Here is a 25,786-nt window from a genome sequence, read left to right on the forward strand (position 1 = left end):
CTCCTTCCAACAGCTCAGTTGCATGCACCTAAACCTGGATTTGACCCTTAATATACAGACTTGTGGCAGACATACAGCCCTACCTATGAGAATCCTGGTTAACGTGGCATGAATGACATATAATATGGCAGGGACTCAGTTAAGTTTTTGTGCCTGCCGCAACATCTGGAATTTTGTAAGTATAATGGGAACAACAAAATGGCTGCAGTTGTGGGGTATGGCAGTCACAAAACAGCTGCTATGGGAATATGGCTAGTCACAGCAGTCCAAGCAAACCCCACTGCATAGAAAAGGTAAACGGTTGCTCTAGTAAATGGCTTGTCATGAATTTCACACGGAATCCCTTCAAACCCCCAAATTAAAGTGCTGTGCCTATAGACTGCACAGTAAATATTATAGGAGAGTTGTTTGCCAGTGCCACCAGGGCACAAAAACATAGCTCCAAGGCACAGCTCTTGAGTTTTTAACACAGGATGCCAAGAAAAGCACCATCAAATTAGAACACTGGCTACAGAAGTGACCTATGATGTGAAGTGGGATTTTGTGTATAAAGCATGCAAATTCGAAAGGAGCCATTTTAATTCTACTGAATCCAAGATTAATATCCCATGCCATGGAAAAACAGCAAGAGACCGCATAGGCTTGCTCTCTTGTCTATGCCTGTGGGGGGGGGGGGCAGGAAGCATGCTTTCCCTGGGTATTGCGATGCTCTCTTTTCTTTTAATGCAATCTTGGACCTCTAGGAGCGACCTCTCAGCCAAGGAACTTTTAGTTGCAACGGAGGACAGAACAAGGGGTTCCCCTTCCTTGCTGCAGCCTTGCACAGGATAAGCCAAAAAGGTACAAGAATGAAGCGAAGCAGCACGAGCCACTGCTACACAGGCTGTACTGGTAAAGGAGGCAATGGACTGCGGGGCGGGGAAGAGAATTGGCCAAATTCTAATCCCTGCTGAGCTTGGCCCCGATCTCTGACAGGTCATGTGGCGGAGGCTGGCTGCTTCGTATGCTGCACCTGCTGCTTCCTGGAGCCAGACGGTGGGGCAGCAGCGCCGAGGAGCCCCAATCCAAGGCAGGACCAGCAGCTGAGACAGAAATAAATAGCCCACCCAGCTCCTTAATGGTGGGTCTCCCAGACATTTCCAGCTCTGATCTTTTTCTTCCTTTCCACCCTTCCCTTCTTCCCCATCCTGCTTTTTCTTCCTTTTTCTCTCTTTTCTCCCTTCCTCTTCTTCTCATTTAAAGCTTTGTCTGCTGGCAGCTTTTAAAAAGGCAAACTACCACCACCAAGCAGATCATTTCCCCCCTTCTCCCCCGCCTTTCAAACGTTAAGAAAAATCACATGGCTCCTCCACTCTCCTCCCACTTTCAGGCTCAGGACCCCCATCCCGCTTAGCATAGGGCCAATCGGAAAAATCTATAACTTAAAACCCGGTAAGCAGCGGGCTCATGGGGGAGGGAGGCGGGGCGGGGCGGGGGAGAACAACACTTGCCAGTGTGCCTGAGCCAGCCCTGGGCTGCAGAGATCAAAGTGCATCCTGGGAAATGTAGGCCCACGGAAGGGTAATGCACATGTCCATGCAACTTTCCACAGAAGGGGTGCGGGGGAGAAAAAGTTTAAACATTTTGCTCTTCAGAAGAACCTTGCAGGCTCTGCAGGAGGTCCCTGTGCCTGCTGCTGCACCCACGGATGTCGTGTTAGGGACCTCAGAGCTATGGTATTGGGTATTAAGAACCTAATCCTATGCATGTTTATGCAGAAGTTGGCCAATTGAACATACGGTTAGCGAGCATGCACAGGGTTGCAGCCATAAGCACACACACGCAACAAGTAAATAGCAACACTCAAACTTTTTGTCTTACCCCATAGAGATAACATTTGTAATTCATGTAATTTGACATACTGAAATCCTGAAGAGGAAAAATCTCTTGCTAAGAAATGCAATTTTCTTTTTTTAAAAAGGAGAAGGGACAAGTGACAAAGTTTTATTACCTTAAAAGTATAGGGTGTTTTTAAAGATGTTGAGGTATTTTATTTCCTGTTTAATAAGCACATTTTAAACCACTTGTACACATTGTAGAAAGGGGAAATCCTCTATGACTGACAAAGCTACTAAAGCAAGATGGTGGTGGTTATTCAAGAGCCTTACAGTGTAATCCTACACATATCTACTCATAAGTAAGTCCCACTGGGTTCAATGGGACTTACTCCCAGGTAAGTGGGTACAGGATTATGCTGTTCTTTTTGCATGATATTTGATGGCTATGCTTTCTTCAGTTTTTCCTAAATGACTGTGTGGTAAATGTGGTTGAAGTAATATTGTATATAATACGTTTACAAGAAATTTATTTCAGTTACCAGAATGAAACTCTGTATTCTCAGTCAAATTCTCTTTACAGTATTTAGTTTTCTGACTGGGCTAAACTTGATTCAAACATAGTAAATTTGTATTTCTTAAGGATGTACCTAATTGCTTCCAAATTTACACACACAAGAATAGGTTTGTAGTACCACTGGTAAGAAAGGTGCAAAAACATACTGTATATTGTGACAAAATATTAAAGAAAAAAGAAGCAGTTCCTCAAAACACAAGACGCATTACGTCTGCACCTGTCCTTATTGAACCACTAATTTAATCAAATCAGCTCCACAATTCTTGTTGTACACAGGTGTTGATATTTTGTTAGACTAGTTCCCACAGCTTTTCAATTTCCCTTCTCAACCTTCAGAAGACATCAATATTCTAAATATTGCATGGGGTAATTGTATAAACTGTTCACCTTGCAAGCTTTTATGTCCCAGAACATAACTTTCACCTAGGAAGAACAGAGAAAACCTTTGGACAATATTTTACTTCGGAAAGTAAATACTTTCAGCTTCCAACAGAGAGATGAAATCAGCAAGCTACGCATTTGGTCGGTAGTTTTAATTTTTAGAAGCAAAATGTGTAGAAACACCAAGAATAAGGTATGAAAGATAACCTCTTTGATTTCAGACTGCTCCTTATGCAAGTTTATGTTGAAGGGTCTTAATGCAATACATAGGAAGTACATTTTTTAAAAAAAATCAGCAGTCTACTCAATCATTTTGAGAGTTTGTCTCTTAAAGAAAAGGCATTTTGCTTTCCAGGGAAATACCAAATACGAAATTACTACAAAAATTGTACTATATTTCTGGTGCAAATCTTTGAGGCAAGAAAATGTCTTTTGGCATTTGGCACTCCAAGGACAATATTTTAATACTGGCACAAGCTAAAAAACCACACCGAAGGACAAATACGAGACATGAAACTGTCACTTGGCCGATAATAGTAAACAATCCTGCTGAGGCAATATTACAAAAAGCTGCTCCAAAACAATTTTTTAAAAACAAATTTGTTTTTTTTTTGTTTTTTTTACTAAACTTTGAAAGGAGAAAATAAATTCAAATGTCCTCTAGAAAAGCAGCAACTGCTGGAATGAAAATTTGGAATTCAGTCATCAATAAACATGTGATTCTTCATGACTTAAAACACGGATTCGTGAAGCTGGGCTAGTGGCACTTCGGATCACCTCCATCCACCTAAGAAATAGAAAGACAAAAACAAATGAATACTGCACACTTGGGCAACCTGTCACTTTTCCAGCCTGCAGCAGGTCCCAAAGCCTCTGAATTTCCCTCCAAGTCAGTCACTCAGCTGTTCGGTGAGCAGGGTGAAGCAGGACTGGGATGAGATGTGTATCTTGTCAGCCAGTCAGTGTGTGTGAGTGAGGTTGAGACAGTCTGTGAGAGTGGGCAGAAGGCTGCTTGTATCTGTGTGTGAGTGGTGTGTGTGTGTGTGTATGTGTGTGTGTGTGACAGAGAGAGAGAGAGAGAGAGAAGGCTGAGTGTGTGTGCGAGTGCATGTATTTGTGTGCAAGTGGGGGGCAAAGGGACTTGGCCATGCCCACTACCACCTTTGGCCATTGCCCACCACATGCATGTGGCCCCTGACCCATCACCCACTGATGCGGCCCCCTGGGGCAAAAAGGTTGCCTACCTGTTATACAGCAATGTACACTCTAATTACTATTTTTTACTTATTTTGCTACAGAAAAGATTCTTGTTTCACTGTATAAAGTTTGAAACGCTCTATAAAGAAACCCATCTCTGTGACAGTGTTGTGTATCATGTGTTTGCTTCATTTAATGACTGATGTGCTTTAACTACTATATAAAAATAATGTATAGAAATAATATATTTATCTATAGGTATATAGCTAATAGGTATCTTTAACTACCAACATATCTGTGGCCTGCTTCACACATGCATACTTATCACGTGATTACAGCATGTTTCTCATTTAAATCATGAACCCCCCTTCCCCTTGCCCACTTAATGGTGCTTGGGAAGCACGAGTAATCACAAATTAAGTACCACAGACATAACTATCATATCTTCTGAAATGCAATGTTTTTCAATTGAGCCAGTTCACACATTTAGCTATTAGAAATCAATTTCTGAGTCATCAAATAATTCACATGCATGTGTGGCCTGGCCCTGTCTCTGGAACAGTCAACAGATTCAGCAAAACCAGCTGTAAGTGGAGACTTGCATTTTGGGTTCCCCCCCCCTCCTCATATCAAGAATGCCTTACATATAGGAGAAACCAGTGCCCTTAGCCACACCACAGTCCCTTTTTGCCAGAATTCAACATATCACGGAAAATGGACATACCTTTCAAATGTATATTCACTCTCCGCCCTGAAATAGTACACATGGGATTTGAAGTGTAGCTTAAAGACATAGTCTTTATGAATGTTCTCAGATTCAGAAGGAATGGTAAGAGAATAACCCAGCAGGGGAAGGCTAGCTAAAGGATGATTGTCCTAAAAATAGAAGATAAAAATGGTCATGAGAACAGCATTCTGTGTAATGGCCTTTGTTCCACAAACCAACAAGCTGCACGTAAGGACATTTAAAATGGTCTTCGTCCTCTAGAATTTTCACTGGACAATTATCACTGGGCTCTTGAGGGCTTGACTGCAGAAGCCTCTCATATTCCCAGTGAGCTCTCGGGTGGGAGCTAGGAAAAGGGGCACCCGGATGCAACCCAAGGGACTTTGGACCTCTTCCACCATGTCAGATCAGCAATATGAGGGGCGTCTCAAGGCCCCAGTCAGCTCTTTGGTGGGCCCAGGCTGCACCCCCTGTTGCTAGAGATATTACTCCCCGCTGCCCCCTGCACTCCCTGTTATACCCATATTAGTCACCCTCCGCAACAAAGAGCTGGACTTGGGGAATATTAAACACATTTCCCACTTAAAGAATCTCATGCTTCTGAAATACTGCAGCATTTAAGCAAAACACCCATCAAGTGCCTTTGAAACAAGGAGTAGAATTCAGCATTAACTTTTTCTCTCTAAGTGGTTAGGGTAATGGGCAGTGGCTATATTAATGAGGCTATTTCCCCCCACCCCCCGCCGCCCCTGTTAACACATACAGAGCTGACCTTTATGAGATGACACTGGGATAGTTCATTTGTTGCAGAAGGACTAAATGTTGTTTTGCCCCAAGTGTCTCTGAGCTCATATTTGCATGGAGGACTGAAGTGCATGAACTGATGCAGTAACAGCTTCCAGACTGCAAACATGGCAGTGTATTTCCCACCTCTTTCTGCTTGCAGGCCAAAAGCTGTGAATATATCCATGGTGGCTGTGATTCACAGATTTCAATACTCTCCATAGATGCATTCTTGGGGTCAACCAAGGTGCAATGCAAGGAGATGTTGGTAATGTGTGAATAACTGCACAGGATTTTTTTCTGACCTCAGAAAATCAGTTACCTGATGGGATTTGTAGAAAAACATGCAGAAGTTGGTGAATACCACCCACAGCTTCTGCCACCCATTACTGTTTTTGAACTTTCTCAAAAGGTTTCCAGAGAGTTGGTTCTGAAAATGAGAGAAACAGTGCAACAAACTAAGTAAATCACACCCAGATGGTAAAACTCGCTGATGGAAAGCAGGCACGCCTCATGTAAAACGGTAGTTTTCTGTTCAAACTGGGCAACTTTCCCCTCTGGTGATTTTAATATTTCACTTCCAGATTCAGAATTCCCTATCATTCTTTAAATGAGGCTTGCTTGTAAATTGATTCTTCCAGGAAAAAAAATCTGCTGTCACCTTATTAGATGCAGAAGTACTTATCTTTGAGGGATCGAAGATGATCGCTTTTAATACTATCCTAAACTAGCAACAGGTTTCTACATAATGATTTAAAACAGGGCTGGAAATGTGTGGCCCTCAAGATGTTGCTGGACTGCAACTTCCATTATCCTTCACCTCTGACTGTGCTGGCTAGGGCTGATGGGAACTGCAGTCTAACAACATCTGAAAAAAAATGAAAGAGCTTCCTTTAACTTAGCGGAAAGCAGGAAAGATACTGTATGAACAAAAAGAACCCCAGGAATTTGGCCCTTCTGCTCTATAGGCCTGGAACAGATGCACTGCAAGGCAGTGGAAGGGCTGCTTCTGTGGGCTGGCATTTTTATCATCAGGTGGTCCCCACGTCTACCTGCAGCTCCTTCTGTGCCCCTGCACCCAGATTTCTCAAGGGAAGAGCTGGGAAACTGCACTAGATCATCAATTGCAAGGGTTGCATACCCAGATATCCCCAATATATTGGATTGGATTCAGATTTAAGCTGGATCAGCTGCATTGGCAAAAGTAAGCATCCTCCTTCTCATGGCAGCCCCTTCAGCCCCCTGAAAATGCTATAGAGTCAGGAGACCCTGAAGAATGGAGCAAGCTGTACTGGTGTGTATGTGGGGAAATGGGGGATCCCTAGAAGTCGGGTGGAAAGACCTTCTTGCAGAAGGCAGCTCCTGGATCCAATCTCTTGTATTTGGGGATTTTAATTTTAAGTGGTTTTTGGAGCTGCTTCTGGCTGAAAAGTGAGTTATAAATAAAATAAATGTGCATGTGTGCTAGATTATCCCTCAAGCATAAGCACATGAACTCCCTTTCTGTGAAAGAATGAAGGAAATGACAGCTAATCTTGAGGTGCTTTGGCTTAAAAATTGGCATATAGTAACTTTGGAGGGAAGGTGTCTTGTCGCATGCCGAAAAATGCGATTTATTTGATGTATTATGACAAAGGAGTAATAAATACACATTTTAACTTGAAAATCCTATACTGTCTCTGCTCACCTAGTGGAAAATATTAATAATTCATCTGTTAAGATGTTTTATTCTGCTTGTGGTTTAACTACATAATAAGCTGTCTCCAGTGGAAGAAGCTAAAGGGATATACACTGCATTTTCCCTTATTATCAACAATTAGCAGTAGACTAATAAGCTTTGCTTATTTTTTTTATGCCTGCACTTTCAACCAGCCCAATTTTGAAAATTGGACAGGGGTGTGTCTGTTTTGGGGTAAAATGGCACACAAGTGTGTACTCCTTTGAATTTTCTAACTTCTCTTGTGGTTACCTCATCACTCTGGAGGATATCATAAAAGGACAGGCTTTGCATTCGGTACCAGCAGACATATGAAATGGAAACAGACCGCTGATCACTGATCAGTCCAGCAGGTAGAGAAGGACAGTCACTGATAGCGAGAGGATCTTCTACCACAAGAGAGAAGGAGGGAGAGAGACAGCAAGAAAAAGAAAGGAGGGAGAGACACAGAGAGAAGGTATAAACTATAATGCTGATGTGACAGAATTAGGAAAATATGATTGTACCTTGCCTGCCATGGGGACAGCTGTGGAACTGAAGACAGATGTGCAAAGTGTGGGATCTGCTTCTAGGTTGCTTAATAGTTCATTCCGATCATTTAAATTCAAAAGATATGATAGTGTTAATGTATGGGGAAAGCTTACTTCAAAAAATTTAGCGGTGCTCAAGAGGTAAGTTTGTACAGGATTGCGGCCTAAGAGGAGTATTTTTGTTCCTAAAAGATTTAGTTGATAGTTCTATTGAACCAGTAAAGGAGCACTGTAGCTAAGGCATAAATCTCTTAAGTGTTCCTAGTAGCCCCATTACACAATGTAACTAAAGCAACCTAGAGGCATTTTCTCTGGAAATGGGTCTGCAGGTACCTTGAAGAAGCTAAACCAATTTACAGTTTACTTGAAGTCCCATATAATCCTTTCCTTTGAAACAAGTTTTATTGAAGAGATATTTTCTTTATAAGAATTGTTTGCTTATCCTATTTTCCAACCACACTGATATAGTTTTATTTTTTATTTTATGGAGAAGGCCTAACAATGGACTCATAATTACCATCTCTTCAAGTAGCCCTTTAAAGCGGTGGAATTAATTGTTGAAATTCCACATGAAAGCTGAAATTAGCTGTTATTAAAATGTAATATTGTTGCATGTGTTCTGCATTTCAATGAGCCAGAGATGGAGCATTTTGATTCAACATCCCACTGATCTCTGTAAAATTGGTTTAGCTGTAGTCAAACGCATCATTAAAAATACACACACAGATTTCCTGTGATACAGAAAACACAAGTGAGGAAGGCAGATGAGACTGAGAAGAGAGATTTTAAGATTCCAAAGAAAAATAAACAGCCTAAAAGAAAACTAAGTTGCAGTAAAGTGCAAATTCCAGACTGCAGCAGCCAAAGTCAGGGTCAACATCCTTTCAAAACATACCGAGGTAAAACATAGCCAATAGCAATAAAATGCTCACAGGAACCTCCCTTTATCTCAAAATCTGGAAATTAATTTAGATGTGTAAAAATGCCACACAGTTATCAAGATGATTTGCAAATTGCTAATATTGTTTGAGCTGGCTTAAGGCCATCTCCCAGTGACTGATAGTTGCTTCCTAACATAGAGGAAGCAGAAAGGAAATTGCCCCCAAAGAACCCCTCATCCTGGAGCTGCAGTCCAGGTTGTCCTGAGGCAGATACCTCCACAGCAATACTAAAGTCGACCATGGAAACGCTGGTATTTCTGTGCCAGCAGACGTGCACCGTAGTGTTGCCACGGTGAGGAGCTTGACGTTCAAGCGAAGTGCGGGATGCATTGAGATCATCTTCTGATTCCTGGTCTACAGTGGATTCCTCAGGGGACTCTATGAAACGCAGGGAAAAACCATCTCTTTTTTTCCCCTTGAATAAAATATGGACTATGAAAATATTAAGCAAAAGACTATCTCTGATTAGTTTTCCAAATCTGTGAAGTGGTAGTGCTTTGTGTATGGGTGTGGATGCAAGAAGGAAGAGGGTAGGATATTCTGGGAAAATATTCCATATTCTATAGCGAGAGGCAAATTTTGCCACAATCCAGCACAGAAATCTGCACTTCAGTCTATTGCTTTCTATGGCTTTGAGCACATGTAATTCTGTGTTGCAGTGTTGTTTTTGTAAATAAAGAAACTCAGCATAAATTTCTTTGTTTTCCATGTTTGGTTCTTAGCTTCTTCTCTTTTGGGGGGGTAATTTTATAAACCCACCCGATAAACCCACCAGATCCTGTATGGACCATGACTGATTCTGTTATTCTGATAGAATAAGATCCTGCATGGACCTTATTCTGTATTTACTAGTGCCAGGTGGGCTACTTGCTAGAAATTCAGGAGCTGGGCCATTATAGTTCTCTGCCAAGTTTTGTTTTGCAATATTCAAGGTATCTTTGATCAGATTCACTCAACACGACAAGTCAGAGTATGGGCTGAGTATAGGTTGAGTGTGGGTTGTCATTTAACCAAGGGGTGTTGTGTTGCGTGAACCCCCAGCCACACTAAAACACCATGGTTTGTTAACCACAAACAATCCACAGTTCACAAACCATGAGTTCTTCTTGTGGGTTGTTCATGGTTAACAAACCATGGTTTGTTAGCACAGCTGGGTTCACACAACACAACAACCCATGATTTAAAAACAATCCACAGTTCCACGACAACCCACACTTGATCCGTAGTCTGGCTTGTCATGTTGTGTGAACCCAGCCTCTCTCTCTAACTGCAGCTTCTTGCTTCTCTCAAATGCACATTGCTAGAACAGTTACAGATGAATAAAAACTGTGATTTACGGCATTGAAGAGCAATTGCCATGCACGCTATGGCCCAGTTCACATGTAACAGCAACCCATGGGTTGTTTAAACCATGGGGTGTCGGGGTTGTGAGCAAGGGAGCAAGTGCACCGACTCCCATGTGCTTGCCACTTCCGTTCTGAATCAGCTTTAATCAACAACCCAGGAATGCCCCATTTCCTGGGTTGTTTGATGTGACATCCATAGTTTGTTGGTGGCTTAAACTCTGAGTTGTTTTAACCCTATAACAACCCAGAGTTCTGGGTTTGGATCGCATCAAACAACCCAGGAACACTCTGTTGTTGATTAAAGCTGATTGAAAGCAGATGTGACAAGCACATATGAGGTAACACGCTTGCTCCCTTGCTCGCGGACCCACCAATTTGTGAGTTAAATAACCCATAGATTGGCATTATGTGTGAATGAGGTCTAACTGAACTGAAATAAAATACAAAAAGATAATGCCAAGAATCTATTTTTTTAAAGTATAGTTGAAATATTTATTTATAACTATATTAAGTGGCAAGATTCTAGTCCACGTAATTATGTTTTCTGCATTCCACAGCCTTTCCTTATTCTGTACTTACTAGTATCAGGTGGGCTACTCCCTAGGAATTCAGGAGTTGGGCCATTACAATTCTCTGCCAAGTCAATTGCCATCTGTATGTCCTCAGTCCACTTGTCCATTTCAGTGCGGCTACTAGAAAGAAGAAGACAGATCTTGTTCATTTTATTGCAATCAGCAATGAGCTTTGTGAGTTTGTCACAGTTAGGCTGAATCTATTTATTAGCCCATTTTCTTGTGCCACACTTTATCTAACCAGGTTATCTAACCAGGTTAGATAAAGTTATCTAACCAGGTTAGATAAAATTGCATGGAAAAACACAGCCACCTTACTTTACGTCTCATATGTTGAAAAAGATGATAAAAATTGCATCCAGAATTATCTAGATTATCTAGAATAATCTGTAGTTAATATTTTAGGGCACCTTTTCTATGGTGTGTGCACTATTTTCTGGAATCCATAACAAGGTGTAAACAGTAGAAATTACTTACCTTGCAGCAATGACAATGGACTGGTGCTGACCTCTCAGTGTAAAGCAGTGAGGAACCCCCCATTCTTCTTCACTTTCTTCTATCTGGGGATACAAACATGATAGGAAAGGAAATTCGCTGACACCCACGTGACAACAGTCTTTGAAGGAATACCAAATGAATACAGCAGCAGGTGATGTTGTTTCTGGAAAACCTAGGCTTGAAGTTCCATTGCAATACTAAGGAAATTATGGCAAGAAATATAACAGGACCGGAGCAATCACTGTTTGGAGCCATGTTGTTCTGTGGTTATTAGCCATTCCTGGTAACTTCATAGTTCAAGAGATTCAGGGTTACTGCAATGTTGCCAAATGGGAAGAAACTCATAGCTCACAGCTGCTGCTGTAGGAAACACTATGTTTAGATCTTAAGTAAGTCCATGAGGATTTAAAATCACAATTAAAAACAATAAAAACCGATAATTAATGTGAGTTTGTACACAACAAAATCATATTAGCAGACCCCTGGCAGTGCCACAGGTCACCTCCAAGGCTCAAATATAGGCAGTTGTTTTGTTTCATTGGTGGATGTCAAATTAAAGGCAAGCTTTCCATTAAAAATAGTATTGTATTGCTGAACAATCTCCTAGTTCAGGGATGGGCAATGTGTGACCCTCCAGATGTTTTGGCCTACAACACCCATCAGCCCCAGGCAGCATAGCCAATGGTGAGGATGATGGGAGTTCTAGGCCAAAACATCTGGAGGGTCACAAAGTGCCCACTCTGGCTGCAGGTTCTAAGCCAGCCTTCTCCAAGCTGGTGCCCTCCAGATGTTTTGGATGTCTACTCATTTCATTTATTACATTTCTATACCACCCAATAGCTGAAGCTCTCTGGGCAGTTTACAAAGATTAAAAGCCTTAAAATACATTGGATATAGTATAAAAACCATTTACATATAAACAACACACACAGAGACACGCATAGACACACACAGAGACACGCATGTATCCGGGGCGGCTCAGGACTTCATGGCCGCCATGACAACCATGGGGCTGTCCCAACATGTCATCGGCCCAACGCATATAAAAGGACACACGCTTGATCTGGTTTTCTCGACTGGGCAGGAGGATGGTGATCTGAAAGTGGAGGAATTAACATCTGTCCCTTTGTCATGGTCAGATCACTTCCTGCTGAGGTTTAGACTCCTGGCGGCCTTTCCCCTCTGCAAGGGTGGGGGACCTATTAAAATGGTCCGCCCCCGGAGATTAATGGATTCCGATGGATTCCAGAGGGCTCTGGGGGATTTTCCTGCTGGTATGGCTGGTGCTCCTGTCGAAGCCCAGGTCGCTCTGTGGAATGCAGAGATGACTCGGGCGGCTGACATGATCGCACCCAAGCGCCCTCTCCCTCTGAGCAGAGCCTGGCCAGCTCCTTGGTATACACCTGAGCTGAGGGCAATGAAGCAAGAGGGGAGACGGCTAGAACGCAGGTGGAGGAAAACTTGTGCTGAGTCTGACCGAACACAGGTAAGAGCCCACTATCGAGCCTACTCTGTGGCGGTGAGGGTGGCAAAGAGGCAGTTCTTTTCCACCAGCATTGCATCTTCTCAGTGTCGTCCGGCGGAGCTTTTCCGAGTGGTTCGCAGCCTGTTACATTCTGGGCCAGGGAGAGAGACGGTGGAACCCTCGGTAGCACGCTGTGACGAGTTTGCGCGGCACTTTGAGGATAAAGTCGCTCAGATTCGTCATGAATTGGACACCACCATTAATGCAGTTCCATTGGTAGAGGGGTTCAGAGCACCGTCTGGTCCAATTTTATTGGATGAGTTTCAGTTACTGAGGCCTGAGGATGCGGACAAGGTGCTTGGCCAAGTCCGATCGACCACTTGTGTGCTTGACCCTTGTCCTTCATGGCTTATTAAATCAAACAAGGAGGGGTTGTCCGGCTGGGTCCAGGAGGTTGTAAATTCCTCCTTGAGAGAGGGAGTGGTGCCTGCTGCTTTAAAAGAAGCAGTAATTAGACCACTCCTGAAAAAGCCTAACCTGGACCCAGAGGATGTTAACAATTATAGGCCAGTGGCCAACATCCCCTTCCTGGGCAAGGTGCTTGAGCGGGTGGTTGTAGGACAGCTCCAGGCACTCTTGAATGAAACGGATTATCTAGATCCATTTCAATCGGGCTTCAGGCCTGGTTTTGGAACGGAAACTGCCTTGGTCGCCCTGTGGGATGACCTCTGCCGGGAGAGGGACGGGGGGAGTGCGACCCTGTTGATTCTCCTGGACCTCTCAGCGGCTTTCGATACCATCGACCATGGTATCCTTCTGGATAGGTTGTCTGGGTTGGGAGTTGGAGGCACTGCACTACAGTGGTTCCGCTCCTACTTGGATGGCCGATTCCAGAAGGTGGTGCTGGGGGATTATTGCTCTGTGCCATGGCAATTGTGCCATGGGGTTCCACAGGGCTCTATTTTATCCCCCATGCTGTTTAACATCTACATGAAACCGCTGGGGGAGGTTATCTGGAGGTGTGGGCTGAGGTGCCATCAATATGCGGATGACACCCAGCTCTACCTCTCTTTCTCATCAAAACCAGGTGAGGCAGTGGCTGTTCTGAACCAGTGCCTGGGCACGGTAATGGACTGGATGAGGGCTAATAAACTGAAACTCAATCCAGACAAGACGGAGGTACTGTTAGTGGGTGGTTCGTCTGCCCGGCTAGGTGATATTCAACCTGTTCTGGAGGGGGTTGAACTCCCCCTAAAGGATCAGGTTCGTAGTTTGGGGGTGCTCTTGGATCCAGAACTGTCACTTGAGGCACAGGTGAACTCAGTGGCATGGAGCACTTTTTATCAGCTTAGGCTGGTATACCAACTACGCCCTTATCTGGACAGAGATAGCCTAGCTACAGTTATCCATGCTCTGATAACTTCTCGTCTGGATTACTGCAATGCGTTATACGTGGGGCTGCCTTTGAAAACGGTCCGGAAACTTCAGCTGGTCCAAAATAGGGCAGCAAGATTGTTAACAGGGACTGGCCTGCGAGCTCATATTACGCCAGTACTTTTCCAGCTGCGCTGGCTGCCAGTCCATTTCCGGGCCCGATTCAAAGTGCTGGTGTTAACATTCAAAGCCCTTAACGGCTTGGGGCCAGGTTACCTGAAGGATCGCCTCCTCCCATATGTGCCTGCCCGGACCTTAAGATCATCAGCAGCAGCCCTTCTCTGTGAGCCCCTGCCAAAGGAAGTGAGGCGGGTGGCTACTAGGAGGAGGGCTTTTTCTGCTGTGGCACCCCGGCTCTGGAATGAGCTCCCTAGTGAGGTTCGCCTGGAGCCTACATTGTACTCCTTTCGGCGCCAGGTGAAGACCTTTTTATTTTCCCAGGCATTTTAGCTTTCTAAATTTTTATCTTTGCTGTTTTAAATCTGTATTTTAAACTCCTGTACTGCTGCTAGGTTTTATTGTGGTTGTATTGTTATATTGTGGTTTTAATGTTCTATATATTTTAAATTGTTTTATTGTGTGTTGTTTGGTTTTAGTTTTTGTGAACCGCCCAGAGAGCTTCAGCTATTGGGCGGTATAGAAATGAAATAAATAAATAAATATAAATAAATAAATAGATCTAAACAATTTTAAACAATCAACAATTAGAAAAATCTAGGACCTCATTATATGCTGCCAAATGTCAGGTTATATCATAAAATGACTGGGTTGAGACAGTAGTCTAGTAAATAGATTAAGGGAGCAATCTTATGGCCACTAGTCAGCAGCTAGATGGCCATAGGATATATGGTTTTCTGGGGACCAACCTCAGAGCTTGCACTCCAAGGTCTGTTCGCAGAGAACCGACCTTCTCCCCCTCCTGCACTGCCTTGTAGGCAGTGTGGAATGGCCCAGTGCTCGGAAGAGGAGTGCGGAGTGGCAAAACGGGGTGTTCTGGGGCGGGGAAGGCAGAAATGCCAGTACAACACATCCTACGTGTCGTCCGGTAGCCCCCGCTCTGCCTTCCTGCGGCTAGACAGCCGCAATCGGCTGCCTAACCGCAAATGCAGGGCAGGAGAAGTGTGGAGGGAACGATCCCCTCCGTGCTTCTCCTGCCCTGCATTGGATAGGTCACCTCTGGGTTCGGAGTTGGCTGCCTATCCCCATAGGATTGTGCCCTAACTGATGCTGAGCAAATGCTGTTCCATCTACTTAGGGCTACACTTCTGCAGTCATTTCCTGAGAGCTAGGATCTGAGAGTACAGAGAGCACACCCACATCTGTCCAGCAGGCAGCCCAAGCCACATAGTCAGTGGTGAAGAATGTTGAGAGTTGTCGCTCAGAACATCTGGAGGGCACCAGGGTGGGGACAGCTGTTCTAGGCTTTATTCATCAACTGATTTCACATGGTTCCCAGTCAATGGAGCAATTGTCTGCACCAACACAGATTCCTACAAATCAAAAGGATGGCTATGATTTAAGTCTAAATCCACTAATTTTCCAAGCCACTCAATTCCCCAGAGCAGCATGCCAGACTTATTTATTTGTTCTAATTTCTAACTTGTCTCTCAAAAATGCTTGACGTGGCTTATGCTTCAGAAATCATGAACAACAACAACAAAACCCTAACTACAACCTCTTCCAATTTGAGAGGTCCAGCAGCAACAGCAACCAATCAACAGCCTCAGCTGAGTACAAACTTACCATCATACCATATAGGGAAAGCTGCCCATGGACTTTAAACTGATTTGATGCTGTTAGGCCTCTGCTTGTGTACAGCAAGACATCATTGAACTAAAAAATGAAAAGCAAGAATAAATTCAACTTGGTTGAAAACAGCAGACCTAAAGGCTGGTTCACAGGTTTAGGACCAAAACAGACATGTCTTTGAGTATGTATCTAAGAGCTACATCTTGTTTTCATTTTTAAACTAGAGTAGGTGCAGGGGCCTTTATCTGGATTGGGACCCTAGCATGAGGGTTAGGAGGAGCTTTTAAGATCCAGATTGCATCCCCTGCATCTTCTCTAGAATAAAAATGACAAAAAAAAGTCACTGCTGCTAGATTTAGATTTAAAGTAATATCTGTTTTGGTCCCTCTGGACATAGCATACAGGCCCTACAAATATGTTCACCACTCTGCGTATAACGCAATGTATATTGGATTATCAGTGTACACATATAGTTCCCGCAATCCTTCCACTACATACACCCAGAGCATATATTATGTTGTATGCATGGCGACATCCCAGAGCATGTACACTATTTCCAGAGGGCGGATCACATGTCCCAGCACTTAAAGGTGTGAAAAAACATCCAGTCAAATAGATCCAATCTTGGGCTGTCTTCCCCTTTCCTTGCCTTACAATAGCCCAAATGTCTCTCCGCTTCTGGAAGGGTGTCATTAGTTACTATGATGCCTCAAAGATTATGAAAGAAATCTTCAGAAAGAGCCCTCTCAGCACTCACCAGAGCCATAAGAGCTCATCTCCAAAGGGCTTTTTAAAAAAGTGTTGCATATTAGCTATGCAGCATAGGAGCCAACTTTGTTCTCTTCTCATACTAGGTGCAAACTCTTCAAGTCATGCACACATCATTTGCATTTTGGACTCAAAGCTGAAACACCAAAGGATGGAAGTATTAAGTGTATATGTTTTGACAGATATTTGATCAGAGGGAATAGGGAATGCTGCGGGTGGGTGGTGGATGTGCCAGTGCTGCACCCCTGTGAGCCCTGGCTCCATTACACCACTGCTCACGTGACCAAGAAAAGAAGTGCCCTGATAGGTCTAGCTTAAACAGGGCTTCCAATTCCGATTTGGAGGCAAACTATGCTTTGCACAAACAGTGGTTGGTTTGATTCCATCAACATGGCAAATTATGACGCTCTCAAGCCAGGAAATGAGGACAGGCCTCTGAGCATGCGAGGGGAGGAAGGAGTGCACAAGCATGGCTCTAATGGCCAAAAACAAGGTTTGGCTGTTCAGTCCAAACTGAGTTAGTGAGTTTGTAAAGGGAGGGGGGAAATAGCAGCCAGCAGCAACTCAGATCACGACCCTGATTCCAAGAAGCCCAGAGAACAGCTGATCTTTAAAATTATTTTAGTTTTTTTTTTTACTTTTAGTTTATGTACATACTTAAATTGTTTCGTGTATGTGTGCATGTTTTATGACTTATGTCACCTTTAGTGCAAGCAGAAAGGGGTCTTGGAAATGTTATTAATAAATCATGCTTGTAAATAACCACTTGCCTGGTCACCTAACTTTTCCAGATTTAGTTGCCAAAATAATCTGTATCACCTGCAATGTTCATAGCATCATGCAAAGCCTCAGTTTCCAAGCATTATAAAAGGACTGCACATAGTTAGTAGATGGTGATCCTAGCAAAGCAAGGATCCTGGATTTAAGCTAATTTAGTCCCAGTCATTTTCTGAAATCTAAGTATTTTGCCTTGATCACTCTTAACCACATACACTAGACTGTGCGAATTCCACGATTCTGTAGAAATGCAGAAAAAAGTGCAGAATGTGATGTCAGGGACATAACTTAGCTCCTTGAGAATCTTAGATTTGCATGTGCTATATTTAATCCAATGCAGGTGCAATTTATTTATTTTTAATTTGGCCAGGTCAGTATTTTACTCCACAAGGAACAGAACACGTCCTACTTTTTTCTTGGATTATTTCACAATTCACACCAAGCCCTTTCTGTGGATTTCTTTCCTCCCATCACTTGGCATTTATTGCACAGTCGTATTTAATTACACACAATACAAGCCATTCCTGTCACTTACCAGGAAGAACATCCGCTGCTGTAAGCCTTTTCCAGACAATTTACTAAGGCTACCCAGTCTAATAAATTCCTGTGTATGAATAGGAACAAAACATGAAACGTCAGTGCTCTATTCAAAAATCTGGCTGGAAGTCTGGGAGTTATTAATGTTGTCTCACGAGCTTAACTATGTTAGGCCTGCCTGCATGTATAATTCAGCTGCATTCAGGTGATATCCACTGGGGTATTTTTGTTTTTCTGTCCACCAAAGGCTACTTCTGATGTTACTACTGCAACATCCGTCTTCCCCACACCACTCTAGAAATGTTCGAAACCCAAGCTCAAATGGAAGGAGGCTATGATATGGACTCTACCCACGACAGTGTTTCTTGGATGGGTGAAAACTGGTGTGGGAAGCAACCCTGTTGCCAGCTCCTTGGAAGAACACAGGACATCAGAAGCTGCCTTACATCAAGCCAGACCATTGATCCAGCTAGCGCTGATGCTATTAAGCTGGCACAAGAATGGCCCTAATATTTTAAGGGCAGTCGGTAACATTTTACTTCAGTCCAAGAAGTCATACAGAGGAAAAGCAGTATCCACTTTCTAGCAATAAGCATAGATATACACACGCCCTCTCACTAACAGAGTTACTTTTCTCAAGGTTCAAACTCCTATGGAGCAACTCATCAACCTTTCCTACAGCCAAGTTTGCCTTTTGCATCACACATTTCTTCCATGCAGGGCCTGGGGAATGCTACACAATGGAGGGAGATACCTGCCCTCTCATGATAGGACGATCCTATTCTCTGGTGGCTCAGTACTGTGGTTCCTATAGCCAGGGCATACATGATCTGGTTCAGGGTCATGGAATACTGGACATTTCTCCTTTGCAAAGCTAGCACCCATGCCATATCATAAATGGCTTATGGAATAGCCCTTGGTTTCAAAAGCAGTCTGCCATGCAGCAAACAGCTTGGGCAGAACAAGTCTACAAGTCTTGGGCTCACAGGACTAGCTCTTGGGTACCGGCCTCTTGTATTACAGAGCAGGTAGCTGAACTATTTTGCGACTAATTATGGCCCCTGTGGGAAAATATGGTTTAGGCTAGTTCTGTCATCACAAACCATTAAGGCAGAGATTTCAAACATTGTGCCTTCAAGGAACACTTTTCACACTGAGCTCCTGTGAGCCTGCTACAGAGCTTCTGAGTGGCAGACAGTTCTAGGGAGTGTGCAGCTAGGTCTATGAGGCTTTATTATTGGCACAGTGCAGGGCAAGATCAGCAGTGTTGGGCAACATTCATCCACTGTTATGACCACCTAATTGAGGAACCCCTGATAAGCTATCCCAGAGTTTCTTGGAACACTGTCTGGAAATCACTCTTAAAATACCCCTTCACTGAGAGCAATGGAAGATGACTGGGGGGACTGGACTGGCCAAGAAACTGGTGTGGGGAATATAGTGTTACATTTAAATTTATGTGCAGGAATAAGAAGGCAGAGCAAGTTTTCTGTCTCTATGTGGTCAGAACATATCAAGACTATCATCGTCTGAAAGCACATGAAGCCATTCTTCTGCTGAAGGTCTGGTTCTGGAAGCTGCCTGAGAACCATACGTAAGCTGCTCCGAGTGTGGGTTTTAAGTGTAATGAATAAATCAATGAGAGCCAGTGTGGTGTAATCGACAGAGTGTTGGACCAGGGAGACCTTGGGTTTCATAACTGCGCAGAGTTACGAAAGGAACGTTAGGATACATTTAGGGAAGAGCAGCAGAAGGTTGCAGAGGTAGTAAGTGGAACTGCTAGTTCTTGCTCCAGGCATTGAGCAAAAGGGGGAAAAAAACCTAGAGGACAGGATGCAATTAAAACATAAAAGAGATCGTAATGAGCAATAAACAGAAGCCAGGAATAGAGTTATTACCACGTAACACCATTAAACAAACAAAGTCAGCAGGGAACCAAGTATCCCATAATTCGTTCTATACCTCTGTGAGAGCATGGCAGTACAGTAGCTAGGAAGGCTACACAGAAAGCCTTGTTGCATGAATGCCAGCTCAATGAGGTGATAAGCACAACCGGCTCATCCTGGAGGTGCACAATGGCAGCAGGAGCGCGCCTGTGTTTTGCTCCCAGAAGCACAGAGACAGGATGCCACACAGGAAGTACTGCATTTAAAAGGTATTTCATGATGCAGGGGTTTAGGCAGCCTTCCCAACCTGGTGCCCTCCAGGTGTACTGGACCACTACCTCGGCCCCAGCCAGTGTGGCCCACCTGGAGGGCACCAGGTTGGGGAAGGCTGTACTAAAGTCATGGCAGCTAGTTCTGCCTTCTGAGCAGATTCTGCTGGCCTATCTCAACTAGCAGCGGATCAATACAGACTGTATTTCCCCCGGCATTTATTCTGCCAGTCCACCTGCTACAGAATCCACCTTCCTTTTAACACTGCAGGTGACTGGGGTTCTAATTCAGAGCACCAATCATTTGCAAAACATGGCATGGAGACGCCTCCTCAGTCTCAACCTCCGACTTTGGTTCCAGGCATCCTTGGACCAGGAACAGGAAAGTAGGGGGCACTGCCAAGAAGACAGGCAAGGAAGAGTCGAGGAACTCAAAACAACGGTTTTGCGTCTTAGTGATACTAAGTTTCACTAAGTATCAGTGAAACTTAGCAGCTTGCGCTAGGTCTCACTGGGATCTCTGGCCCATATTTGTGATGCGATTGCTGCCTTGCTGTGGTTAAAATTGCCTCAACCATGTAGGGAGCCACATGCACAAACAGTTTATCATAAGGAGTTCATTCATTCATTACATTTCTATACTGCCCAATACAGTAGAATCATAGAATCGTAGGGTTGGAAGGGGCCTACAAGACCATCGAGTCCAACCCCCTGCTCAGTGCAGGAAGCCCAATCCCCGGGCGGTCTCCCATCCAAGTACTAACCAGGCCAGACCCTGCTTAGCTTCTGAGATCAGACAAGATCAGGCGCATCCAGTCCTTTGCTGATATTGTAACGTAATATAAAAACTATTTACATACAACAAACACACAGACACACAGTCTATCTAAAAATATATAACAATCAAAAATAAGAAATCCCAGGACCTGTTAAAAACCCTGTCACTGGGTCCACAAAGTTCCAGTTCAAATGGCTATCTCCCTGGTCAGTCGTTAAGTATTAAATGTCAATACGTTAACTGGCTGCAAACTTTTTTGTTTCGGTCTGGTTGCCCCTGGGACTGTTTTGCAAGGCAAGTGGTTTGAGAAGCAAGCTCCCTTCCTGTTGTCATTGGGAAGATGATCCATGGCGGGGGGCCCAGGCAAATCAAAGTGCCTCCATTTGGCCTACCTCACAAGGTTGTGGGAAAATAAATGAGAGAAGAATGGCAAAGCACTTTGCACACTGACAAGCTGTAAGGGTACAATGAATAATTAACACTGGCACAGGCAAGCAGAGATTAATTGCACAACCATGTGTACAACATAAGGAACAAAGAAGTCAAAATAAGATGCAAATGGAAATGTGGCTTGTGAATTCTACAGGATGAACATTATTTTCACATTACTAGAATTCCTATTTAAAATGTCATCTTATCATACAAAACTCTCAATCTACTTCTTCCAGGTTTGCCAAAGGGCTAGAATGTTCTGAATCTGTTTCCTCTTCATTGTCCCATGCAATTATAGAAGAGGTGTGTTATCCCAATACATGACATGCGGCCTTATTTTGCCTTGGAGTAAAGCGCAGCAGCAAGGAAAAACATGCACCTGTGTGAATACCATAAGCTGAATTAAGTGATATAGGCTTACAGCTTATTTTCAGTATGATGTTCACCGCTTTCCAAAGAAAATCAATCCCACATATCAATTTGAGCTCATAAAAACAGAAAAAGAAAGACTGGCAAAGCAGAAAAAGAAAGACCGGCAAAGAGAACTGTGATTTCATCCCACAACCTTCTATGTTAGGGAACAGAAGTAGTACAGACTTTTAAGACCTTGACAATTACCAGCCAGTCTCTAATCTTTTTTTTTTAGTAAAGTGCTAGAGCAGGTAATGGCAACTTCAGGCTTTCTTGAATTAGACCGATTATTTGGAACCTTTTCAATCAGGGTTCAGTCCTGGTTTTGGGATTCTAACTATCTCGGACACCTTGATAGACAACCTACACCAGGAACTGGAGAAGGGGAATGCATCTCTTTTGGTTCTCCTGGATCTCCAAGTGGCCTTTGGTACTATTAACCATGGTATCGTTCCGGGGCACCTAGCTGGTATGGTGCTAAGAGCACCATTTTATGGTGGATTTGGTCCTGTGTGGTGGGACACTCCCAAGAGGTCGTGCTTGGGGGTTATTATTCAACCTATTCTATTCTGTCTCCCATGCTGTTTCACAGGAAGCTATTGGGAGAGGTCATCAAAGGACTTCGGGGTTGGACATTTCCAATATACTATGATACCCAGTCCCCCCTTTCTTTATGATGCCAAGGAGGCTGTGGAAGCCCTAAATCAATGTCTGGGTGCAGAGAGGAACTGGATGTCAGCTAACAAGCTGAGGCTGAATCCAGATGAGACAGAAGTACTAGGAAGACAGAAATAGGGATGCTGATTCAAGATTGGAAGCACAGCCTGCTCTGGGCAGGATAACATTCCCTCCAAAGGGCCAGGTTTACAGACTGGAGTGCTCCTGGATCCAGCACTATTCCTGGTTGCCCAAGTAGCTGCTGTGGCTAGATGTGCCGGCTATGTTCTAAAAAGCAGTAGCTAAGGGAGCTCAAAAAACTTAAGGGTGTCAGGCCCCCTCTGAACCCCCCCTCTGTAATTTGAGCACTGGGCTGAATACCTCATTTAGCATATCACCTCCTCCCACTTCTTCGTAGAGCCATATTCAAATAGCTTTGCAATATTCCAAGTTTGTATCATTTCATTTTCACATTTCTTAGTGAAATAATTAAAGAATAATTCTTTGATTATTTTTTTAAACATACCCCCCCGCCCCACCTACAAACAGTGTCAGGGTGGAAACTGAGCCCAGAGAGCCCCAGAGCAGTTCTGATTCTGAGGAAGAAAAGCCATCTGTGGGAGTGGAGCCAGCTCATCCCTCACAGGCTCAGCACCTGGCAGAGATTCCTCCTGCCGGCATTCCAGAGATAGATAGTGACCCGGGTAGTGAGGGAGTGCAGGAGGGGGGCTTCTTAGACGCTCGACGTAGACACAAAGAGCAACGAGCGATGGAGGGCGCGGAAAGGAGGCGTAGCGCCCATTTGGAGCGCAAGCAACGGCCGCCTCCCATGGACCCAAGGGAAAGAGGGAGAATCTCTCCCTAGCCCATAAGTTCTGGGTCTTCAAGTGACTCTCTTTCAAACGGGGATCAACTGCCTGCCTGAAGCCGCTGGTGATTAGCATCTGAAAGAGTCATTAAGCTGTAATGGGATTAAAACTTTGAAAAGAATTCCCTTTCGTCTGTGTCTTGAGTTGGCTATTGGAATCTACTGAGACAGGCCGCCAAAGCGTTCCTGACAAACAGCAGTGTTATGTTTTAAAAACAATTTTCCTATATCTATCCTGAGTGGGCTTCATCCCAAGGGTTATTTTGTCACTCACCCTTCCTGGAGTCACCAGATTGTCAATACCTATCAAATCTTTTTTCAATTCATGCAGCTTCTGGAAGTTTTCCATTTTTAGCATACTGCTGTGAAGCTGAGCCACCATTTCTGAAATCTCTGCCAGAGCAGCTGTGAAATGAAAACAAACAAACAAACAAGCATAAAAAGACAATGAAGAAATGCAAGTGGCCTGTGCAGGAGCTGCATCCAATCGGTCCCACTCTACCAGATATCTGAACAACTGCACCTATAAGAGTCTATGTTACAATTCTGCTAGCAGATTCATTATTGCCAAATCTAAAATGGGATACGAATTCACAGGGTTTCCAGGTTTATGCTGGAAGCAGTGCAACTAGAATAGACAGTTCTTCCCTTGGGAGATGGTACACTTCTGTTTTTAAATTTAATTAAATAAATAAATAAATAAATAAATAAATTTCTATACCAACCAATAGCCAAAGCTTTCTGAGTGGTTCACAAAACAAAACAGAAAACCATAAAATGCATTAATATGATAAAAACATTACAAAGTTTTAAAACAGAGTAGTACTACAATTTAAAAAAACCAAAGTAAAAGCCAGCAGCAGTGCAAGGTTCTTAAAGCATAATTAAAAAACCCTGAAAGACTAAAAAGCTTGGGAGAATGAAAAAGTCTTCACCTGGTGCTGAAAAGACCACAGTGTAGGAGAGCATTGCAGAACTGGGGTGCCACCACTGAAAAGGCCCCGAAAAGCACCACAGCATGGAGACAGAATGAAATGATGGCACCTCCTGATGCTGGTCTGCCATTCCCTTCACCCACTCACCTTTTTCAGCTGCTTTGGGGCAAAGCTGAAGTCCTGCCTGTTTCGTAAGCAGGACAGGAGGTGGGCAAAGGGACCAGTGCAACAGCATGGCATGAGGTTCAGTGGCTGCACACAGTCTCCACCTCAATGTGAAGACCTAGCAACCATAATTGCTACAGCAAATAATTTCAGACTCTGCTTTAGCCTCACCTCCTCAATGGCACTACTAAAAATATATTCTTTTATTACATTGGAATTCAGAACAATTTGCAAGGAGAGTTAATTCTTGGTGCTGATAAAAGTGCACTTCCCCCAGGTTTCAAGGTTATGAAACAATCCTGCTCTCCCCATTATGTGAATTTTAGCTTGCAGGTCTGCACTTCACATCGCAAAAAATACAGCACACACATTTTCTAGCAGTCAAAAAACACCCATTTGTCATGCCCTACCTGGAGGAGGATTCATCTGAGGAAGAAGAGGAGGAAGGGGGGAGCTAGCACAATGGGCTCCAGCCAGAGCTCAGCAAGGAACAGTAGGCCTTGGCTGACAGTCCTCCCCTGAAAACATTACAGGAGCAACCAGGCCCTTCTCGAGCAGTTCCTGAATTTCCCCAAATGCTGGAAGCAGAGTCTGAGATAATCCATCCCTCTGAATGGCACCTTAACCTCAGCACTGCATTTCGAGACACCAGACCTGACTACTCCTAGACCCTCAGCTACCCACCTGCACAACACTTTCAGACACCCCCTGACCGGCCTTGATGCTTGATAAAACTGACGCTTGTGAATGGACCTTTGGACTGCTTTGACCTCACCTCTGCCTGTGCCTGCAAAACCTCCTTGGAATTCCTGTGCATGACCCTGGACTGAACTGGTTGCTCTCTCGCTGCTACTCCTGGGACTATCTGCACCTTGCCCAAGGCCCTTGCCAGCACTGAAACAGGACAGTGATGCAGCATTTTGGGCATATTTCAAAACTGGACACATGGCTTCTATTCTATATTTAAAATCTCACTTTCCAGCTTTTCTACCCACCAGCAGCCATGTTATTCTGGACGGCTGCCTAGAGATATCATTAAGAAGCCTGAAAGCTTGAACTGACTATGCCTGTAAACAATGATCTGGTGCATGTGTGTTTTTAAATCTCTTTGTAGAGGAGGGACCTATTGGACTGCCATGGCAGAGGCATCACTGCCACCAATGAAGCCCAAGGCTTAATCCTGCTGTGTTCAAGCAGAAATTACTTGGCATATTTACCTTTATACCTGCATGATTGTTCAGATGTTTTCAAAATATGCTAGAATGGGAGACTTAGGCAGAAATCCAATGCGTGGTTACCTGGGAGTAAGCCCCATTCAGCTTTCTGGGGATTACTTCTGAGTAGAACTGCCTAGCATTATTCTGTTATGGACTTAACTATGCTGCATGTAAATGCATGTAATCAGACCCCACTGGTCCTTTTTTCCCAGGAAAAGCAGCTTCAGAAGTAAATTCAGAGTGGAGATCTAGTGTAGGAAGCTGTGCTTAACCCTTTCCCCCACTCTGGATCACCCCCTTCTGAAGTAGCTTTTCCTGAAAAAAAGAAGAAGGGGCTATCAGGGTTCACTTACAC

At 43.9% G+C, this 25,786-nt stretch overlaps 1 protein-coding gene across 4 annotated transcripts in view; it reads right to left on the reverse strand.

Moving 5' to 3' along the window:
• Positions 1-1,853: 1,853 nt before the first annotated feature.
• FARP1 (FERM, ARH/RhoGEF and pleckstrin domain protein 1) overlaps positions 1,854-25,786 on the reverse strand; it is a 242,542-nt gene continuing 218,609 nt past the window's right edge. For 3 of the 4 annotated variants that reach the window (XM_084844710.1, XM_084844707.1, XM_084844708.1), the window contains exons 19-27: positions 23,389-23,519; positions 17,812-17,880; positions 15,726-15,815; positions 11,063-11,145; positions 10,593-10,705; positions 8,882-9,045; positions 5,802-5,909; positions 4,694-4,845; positions 1,854-3,559 (exon numbers count right to left, since the gene is read on the reverse strand). In XM_084844710.1, the coding sequence (XP_084700836.1) occupies positions 3,478-3,559; positions 4,694-4,845; positions 5,802-5,909; positions 8,882-9,045; positions 10,593-10,705; positions 11,063-11,145; positions 15,726-15,815; positions 17,812-17,880; positions 23,389-23,519 (992 nt within the window). In that variant the 3' untranslated portion in view covers positions 1,854-3,477. The remainder of the gene's footprint in view (positions 3,560-4,693; positions 4,846-5,801; positions 5,910-8,881; positions 9,046-10,592; positions 10,706-11,062; positions 11,146-15,725; positions 15,816-17,811; positions 17,881-23,388; positions 23,520-25,786) is intronic. The other variant, XM_084844711.1, reaches the window with a different exon arrangement.

The sequence above is a fragment of the Heloderma suspectum genome, chromosome 3 (assembly GCF_057233095.1).
Source record: "Heloderma suspectum isolate Gila_16-S chromosome 3, 16-S_ref, whole genome shotgun sequence".
NCBI classification, from domain to species: Eukaryota; Metazoa; Chordata; class Lepidosauria; order Squamata; family Helodermatidae; genus Heloderma; species Heloderma suspectum.